At 44.9% G+C, this 7,644-nt stretch overlaps 1 protein-coding gene across 1 annotated transcript; it reads right to left on the reverse strand.

Moving 5' to 3' along the window:
• Positions 1-1,259: 1,259 nt before the first annotated feature.
• On the reverse strand, positions 1,260-7,595 carry PEX13 (peroxisomal biogenesis factor 13). The gene is made up of 4 exons (XM_059840521.1): positions 7,438-7,595; positions 4,772-5,469; positions 4,200-4,325; positions 1,260-3,962 (listed from the first exon to the last, which is right to left on the reverse strand). The coding sequence occupies exons 1-4, from the start codon at positions 7,503-7,505 to the stop codon at positions 3,667-3,669; spliced, it is 1,188 nt and encodes a 395-aa protein (XP_059696504.1). The 5' UTR covers positions 7,506-7,595; the 3' UTR covers positions 1,260-3,666.
• Between the last annotated feature and the right edge of the window lie 49 nt (positions 7,596-7,644).

The following is a 7,644-nucleotide window of genomic DNA, read 5'->3' on the forward strand; positions in this document are numbered from 1 at the left end:
TAAATAATCCCTGTCACTTGCTGGAGTCTGATAGATTTGTGACTGTTGTGAAATTCAGGGAATTGCTCAAAGCAGGTAAGAAGGGGCCAGGGGTGCCCAGCACTGACATCATGCCTCTGTTACCAGTCAAACCAGTTACACCAGTGCAATTGTTCCAAGGAGAGATTATCCAGCAGTTGAAAGGCTGAGCTCCAGTGGCCACAGAAGCCAGGGGACAGATTTATCAGCCCAAAGCTGCTTCAAACTGCCCTGCAAAGGAACCAGTCCAAGATATGAGGAGAAGAGGAAAGGATGTGTCTCATCACCTGCGGACACACACAATTACTACCTGCCTTTACAGCCCAAAAATGGTCACCAACCTCAACACTTGGGCCACACCTGCATGGATAAACATCTGGAAGAAGTTACATAAGAACATCACTTCTTGTGTTATGTTTTGTAAAACAAGTGCAGTTCTGCTATGATTGCACACAAGAGCATTTCTACACTGGTTTATCAAGAAATCCCTGTGCTGGTTTCCAAGTTTGAACCTCTTCTGGAAGGTTTTCATTGCCAACAGAGGAGATTTGTAAGAAACTGCATTTGCTTTGTATTTACCTCAGCAGCAAATTTCACCAAGTCAGAAGAACCTTAACATCCCAGATGGAGTCTAATTCCACACAAGGAAGAGTTTTCAACCTGTGCAAAGTGGCCAATTTATTTCTACTAGACAAACAGAGGATTTTAAATGGATTTTTCAGAAAGCTGAACAAAGCTTTGACCCTGTGCATGCTCATGCTCTGTGTGCACCCTGAGAACCACTCAGCAGTGGCATTTGTCAGTAGCTCACATGTTTAAGCAGAAAATGGTTGATCTACTAAATTGTATCAGCAAGATTTAAGTAAGAATAAACCAATATCATACATGAACAGATGTCAAAGCTCTGTTACAGACTTCTAGCTCTGCTACAGGTATATAAATAATTCAGAAAAGTAACATAAAGGTAACTGATAAGTAAATAAAGGTAACTTATAAGTCAAAATAAGGGCTGCTTGCCTAAATGCTTAGGTTAAGCAGTATCTCAGCCACCTCCCTTGTCTGATCTCCTCTTCCAGGCTCTCCTGTTGCAGCCACACCTGCTCCTTTTGCTCTTCTCCCCTTCCTAAAGCTGTGCAAGTCTGGAGCAGCCTGTCCACCAGCCTTCCTTTCCACCCAGGGCTCATTTAGGTCTTTTTTCTGTAGCCTGCCACGTGGACAGAAACAGACAGTAAATTGTGGTGTATATTTCACTTCAATGAACTTTAATACCCTTCTGCAATCAATACAATTAATTGTGAGTTAAATAACTGACTTCAATTCCTCAGAGCCTTTTTTTCCAATTAAGGTAATTGCAAGATTGAAAGGATCAAAATTCTTGTTGAGATTTAGGAGATACAATGATGACAGTTTGTATGATGACAGTATGATGACTTATAGGCTAAGTCAAACAAATATAAAGACAACTCAGGTAAGAATAACCTATCTTTCTCCTAAAAGAATTGTCAAAATAGTATGACCTGGAAATGAAATTAAACTTAGCTTTCTAAAAATAAGACTTAAAACATTCCAACAAGCATTGTGGCGTTCTCTTCTAAACTTGTTCTGAGCCAGAAAACAGAAAAAAAAAAAAAAAAAACTAAAACAGCTAGAAAGCCAAAAAATCTACCTGAATGGATACTCTTACAAAAAAAAAAAAAAAAAAGGAGTTTATTTATTCATTCATTGAAAGACCCTTCCTCTGACTGAAATCTTTCACTGACAGGAGAGGCTGACAGTCCATTAACTACATCTGAGAACAGTAAATGAATTCCCTCCAGGGACACACTCTGCACACAGAACTGTACACTTGATACACCCCTCCCCCCTTTTGTTTCTCTGCATTTTAAATTTCAGATTTTTTTTGCTATTTTCATTTCAACAACAGATATAATTTTCAAATACAGATAATTTTCTGGTACACAGGGCAATGGCTTGGGAACATGTTCTGTTTTAAACCTCAAGGTTTTCATTTGCCCTCCAACTACTTTTTCCTTTACATCTGCACTTGAAAATCTAACAATTTACTATAAAATATTGTGATCACCATCTCCCAATACCTGAGCACGACCACTTAAATTCATGTTCTATTTATTAACAACAGGCATTCAGAGATTACTTTCAAATCAAGGTTCCAGCATAATATTTGTCTTTTCAGCCACTCTATCTCAATAAAATTGTGCTCCTTTTTTTAGAGTTTTGTTGTGTGAACAGACTTCTAAGAACCCAAGGCCAACAAATGCCATTAAAATATAAATACTGAGAGCTTTGTTAACACATAATGGGTGTTGAAGATCCCTGTAGGAATGGTCAAACTGAAACTGCTCAATCAATTAAGAAAAGGCCTGTGCCCTACTTAAATTTTCAAGAAACTTGAAAATAAAACAGCTATTTTAATGATTAAGACAAACTTAGTTATTTAATCCACTGATGTAACCTTCAGAAGTTCAACACGTTATACATACATACTACAAGGAAAAAAAAAAGTTTTAATTATCTTTGCTTCATTTAACAAAAAACCAAAACAGTATTTCAAGACAGAATTTTCAAACACCCATATGAAGAAAATACTTTGAACAGTCTCAACATTTTTATGGCTTTTGATAAACTGGAGCCCTAAAATTTTATGGGCAGATGCAAAATTTACCACCTGAAAGGCAGCATGAAAAGTTTGCCCAACTCCAAGAACTTCTCTAACTGACACAATTAAGCAAGAAATGTCACTTTTCTTTGATGCTCCAATTACTTTCAGCTTCCCCCAACTCAAGGCTTTCCTACAGCTCAAAAACACAGGAGAGATATTTTGACATTCATATAAAATCAATAAAGGACAGAAATAAGCTGAGATGCAGTTGGTCGCTGATGGATAGGCAGCTAGCAGGCTACATCACAAAATGGCTAAAGTGATGCAAAGTTATTAAGGGAGTAACAACTAATGAGTGCCTGACTGTAGAATACCCTTTATTTCAATGTCCTTTTAATAAACTGCTTGGAAATACTGGTGATGCCTCACTGCTCTCCCTTTGTAAACTCTATTTCTCCTCCCTTCCTCCCAAGTCCCTTTTTTCCTGAGAGCTAAGTTCTTTAGGAACCCTACTTCTTATGAAGCAACTTAAAACCTTCTAACTATTCCATTGTGTGCATCTCCTGCAACTCTCCCTCCTTTTAGGGGGAGACAATGTGCTGTTACACCTTTATGGTTCTGAGGGTGACATTTTGGAGGACACCTTACAGAAATCAATCTTCCCTTTGCACATCTGTTGAAGAGGCTCGAGACTCCTATGAAGACCGGGCGTTAATTTGTCTCCTAAGCAAGAATGGCAGTCCCTATTTTTTTTTTCCTTTGTTTGCTTTTTTATGAATGCCTCACTTCTCCTGTCTCAAGATCTCAGAGTTGCTGCCAGGTGGGTGGATAGAATCACTGACGTGCAGCCTTAGGTGAGTCAAAAATAAATACCACAAATTTGAGCAATCATTTCTCCATCCCTTCACCAGCCAGTAGCAGCAAAAACTGGTACAGACCCACCAGTGCTCCACTACAAACCAGATTTTCAGCAAGCCCTAAGTGGTATCAATAAAGCACAGTTCATTTGCTTTGTTGATCAAAGTGCATCAGAGCTCCTGCTTCTCTCCTCCAGCCACAGCAGAGTCTGACGCCACAGGAACTTTGCTGCTTCCAGCAAAAACAGTTTCAAAAGCTGCCTCCTGCTCCTCCAAAGTCACAGCAGCAGGGGCTCCTCTGACAGCTGTGCTGGGAAAGGCTGGCCTCTGCTCTGCAATCCTTTCCAGGTCCACTGTTCTCCTACCTCTTCTTTTGCCCAGGATTTTGATGTAATTAGCTGGCACAAGTCCTGTTGTTTGGCCGTCGTAACTAGCCAGGAGCCAACCACGGATCTTGGGTTGTTGTTCTGAAGAAGAGAATGCAAATGCATCAAGTCACAGGAAAATCCAACAGAACTGAACAAATCTACTCTGTAAGTTTCATTAGAAAGCAATAATCACTTCTTGGGGGGTAAAAATCAGTGTGGATGAGGAATTTGGTCAAATAACGTGGTTTGGGGGCTTTTTTGTTTCAATTTTCAGACTCTTGCACAATAACTTACTTCACATGTGATGAGAAAATAAACAGAAAATCAAAAGTTTACCTTTGGGTGCTAATCTTAGCATGTCACCAGCACGGAAAGAAATTTCTTCTTCTGAGAGAGCATTGAAATCATATTCTGCTCTTCCAACTACATGGTCATCTTCTCCACTCGCCCAGTTACTAGACACTGTTTTCAAACAAAAACCACAGGTTTATCTGCTTTGAGTTACAAAGTTTGGTGTGTTTTTCAAAGGAAAATGAAGAAAACACTTCAGCTTCCTTGCTAAAACTTTTCCAATAGAGAAGTGACAGAAGTAATGTGAAAAGCAAGATTTGGGGAGCAAATCCAACCAACACTTGTCCCACCCAACCCAAACTGCCACATCTAATAGGAAAGAACCAGAATTTGAGAGGAAGCATGATTCTGGAATCACAGAAAGCTTCAGCAGGAAACCACATCTTAACAAGAGGTTACTTAAGCAGGCTGTCACTTGCATCACATGCCTAAAATTCAGTACTGCGCCCCAGTATCTATTAATTACTGTTGCTGTAGTGTGAGACTAATCACTATACAGGCAACAACAAAAGGAACAATACACACTGCACTTCTTTGGTGCTGCAGGTCATCTTTACCTGTTTCTTCCTCACTGTATGTAGAAAGCAGCTTCCAAATCAGGTAGGGGCCTCCCAATATAACAGCAAAGAACAAGAAAATGGGCCAGGATTTCGCAGAGCTGGCCACCTTGTCTTCGAGGCCAGCACGAGCGACTTTGCCCTCGCTCTCAGCCCACAGATCCTCGTTGTCGCAGCTCTGCCGCAGACCCAGCAGGCGCTGCAGGCGCTGGTAGAGGTACCTTATAGTTCTCACTAGGGCAAAAGCTGAGAACACCTTGGTGAAGTGGATTTTGAGGCGGGAGAAGTGGTTGGCCACATCCAGCACGGCCCTGAAGCTGTTGTAGACAGCGGAGAAGGTGGCATCCATCATCATGCTGACGGAGGCGAAGGCGTGCACGATGCTCTCGATGGACTGGAAGGCGCCTCTGCTGCTCTCCTCAGCCTGCTGCACAAACCTGCTGGGGGGAATGCCCTCGGCACAGAAGCGGTTATAGCCCAGCCCCCCGTAGCCATAGCTGTAGGGACTGTAGCTTCCATAGAAAGAGGTGCCATAGGAGCCATAGCCTGGGGAAAAGGAGCTGCTGTAGGCTGGCCTGAAAGTGCTCAGGCTGCTGCTCGCCGTCTGCTGGGATGGTCTTGGCAAAATGGGCGGGGGGATTCGTGCCACCGTGGGCTGGCCGGGCCTGGTCAGCAGGTTGTCACCCAAGTCAGCAGACCTAAACAAATTCAGATAACCAAGATCAGCACCCAGAGTTTAGGTTTTCCTTTCCACTAACTCCAAACACCAGAGAGAGTTTCAGCAGTGTGGGGACAGGGAACCTGGGAGCCCAACACTCAGTACGTTGAACAGTTCCAGTGTTTGCTGGAAGTAAAAGATCTGGACAGGAAACACAGATCCTTCAGGGGGTAAAACCCCCAAAATCAGTTATCCAGTGTAAACATGGAAAACCTTTGCCTATTTATTGTGTATTTAATGTATCAACCCACGAAATACACAACCCAGAGGCATCAAACCTGTTGCTCTAACACCCACGTCATTCTTCTGCACATGAAAGCCCCTAACTTTTGGGGAACTTTTATGAACTTTCCAATCTGAAAGTTTCATTTCCAACCCTTGTTCCCAGCTCTTCTACACGATGAGCTAATGATACAGCAGGAAGAAAGCTTGAGAGTTCCTCTAAATCCACTCTTAAAGGATGGCATGACCTAACTGGGAATCCAAGTAATTATGCAACAATATGTGCTTTGGGGTCCCCAATTTCCCTCTCTACCCAAACTACCTGATTACCTGTGTGCAGATTGTCAAGGGGTTAAATCTACTACTGAGAAGTGTTGCAGAGAGAGGTCTTAAATTAGTAATTTTTCTTTTCCTTTACATGCCCATTAGTTTAAATCATTTTATCAGTGCCCTTCGTAATAAAACTCTGGAAGTACTTGACTGGCATTTGAATTCTGTCAAGCAGCTTTTTGTCCAACTTCTGCCAGTTCAATAAAAATATATGTGTTTCATTCACACACTAGCAGCCTAAAAGTCAAACATTTTATTTCCAATGTTTACTGCCTTGTCCTACAACTTCCCACTTCTAAAGTCCAGAAAAAAAAAGAAGGAAGTCAAGCTGGAATTGCTAAGGAGCTGCTGCTTGCTGTATTATTTCCATACAAGGCAGGGAACAGCTTCCTCTCAGCAAAACTTACAGGTTTCCACAGCAAAGAATAATATTTGTGTCTTCACAGGGCTGCTTTTTCCACCACAGACTATAACTCTCTCAGCAGTTGAAAACAGGAGGAAAAATAAGTTATTACCCCAGCAAACAGAGCTACTGTAACTCAGTAAGTCACACTACAGTCCTCTGTCCTTTAGACAACTTGGAATACCCCACTTCAAAGCTGCTTGAAGCTGTTTAAAATGGGGTAAATAAACCCAGAATGAAAAACCAACACCACCAAACTGCTGCCTCAGCACGCTGCAGAGAGCACAGCGAAGTTTCTGCTCAATGTTTAGTGCTGGGCCAACCTTTTGCCCAGTTTCAGCTTCCTCCAACTGCAATCACCAGCACCAAGAGAAAAACAAGACGAGTATTCAGCCACCGAGCGAGCCTTCCTTGGCTTCCTATAAAAAAGGAGTCGTTCACAAGCCCTTTCTGTGCATCCTTCTCCACGAGCAGGTTGTGTTTTCCGGGAGAGCTCCCAGAAGCCGGGAACACGCAGACGGGGCTGACAACACACAGGGATCTCTTCCAACTCCTGGCGCTGACACGCAGCTCCCCCCGTCCTGCAGAGGCTCGGGGGCTCACAGAGCTGCACAGCCCCAGGGAAGGGCCGCGAGTGCCCCCAGGGAAGGGCCGCGAGTGCCCCCAGGGAAGGGCCGCGACTGTCCCCAGGGAAGGACTTTTAATCCTCCAAGGAACGGACTGTGAACTCACTCTACCCCCCGGTGACAACACGGCTTTCTCCTCCCCACACCGCACACGCAGCTTCCCTCTGCCACCAGGGGGTTTGAGCCCGAAGCCCCTCACGCCGAGCCCGCCCCTCCCCGCCCGGGACAAGCCCCTCACGGTGCGGGGCAGCCCCGGCCGGGCCCGACCTTTGAGCCCGCCCCAGGGGAGCGGGCCCGGCCGGCCCGAGGGGACGAACCCCCACGGCCTCCGCGGCGGGGACACCCGGGGAGGGACGCCCGCACTCACTGGAAGGCGGTCGCGGTGCCCGGCAGCCGCCGCGACTCCCAGGGCTTGGGCGGCGGCGTCGCCGCCATCGCACCCGCTCGGCCCTGCTCGGCTCGGCTTCGGCCTCGCTCGGCTCCGCTTCGGCCCCGCTCGGCTCCGCTTCGGCCCCGCTCGGCTCCGCTTCGGCCCCGCTCGGCTCAAGCTCGACCCCGGCTCGGCCCCGCTCGG

The sequence above is a fragment of the Haemorhous mexicanus genome, chromosome 3, assembly GCF_027477595.1.
Source record: "Haemorhous mexicanus isolate bHaeMex1 chromosome 3, bHaeMex1.pri, whole genome shotgun sequence".
Lineage (NCBI taxonomy): Eukaryota > Metazoa > Chordata > Aves > Passeriformes > Fringillidae > Haemorhous > Haemorhous mexicanus.

Bases quoted from the DNA above. Each gene is read 5' to 3' on its own strand.
- PEX13 (XM_059840521.1), bottom strand. From the start codon at position 7,505: ATGGCGGCGACGCCGCCGCCCAAGCCCTGGGAGTCGCGGCGGCTGCCG. The intron at 5,470-7,437 runs GTGAGTGCGGGC...GAATTTGTTTAG, and splicing joins GGCACCGCGACCGCCTTCCA to GTCTGCTGACTTGGGTGACA. The intron at 4,326-4,771 runs GTAAAGATGACC...GTTTGAAAACAG, and splicing joins ATACAGTGAGGAAGAAACAG to TGTCTAGTAACTGGGCGAGT.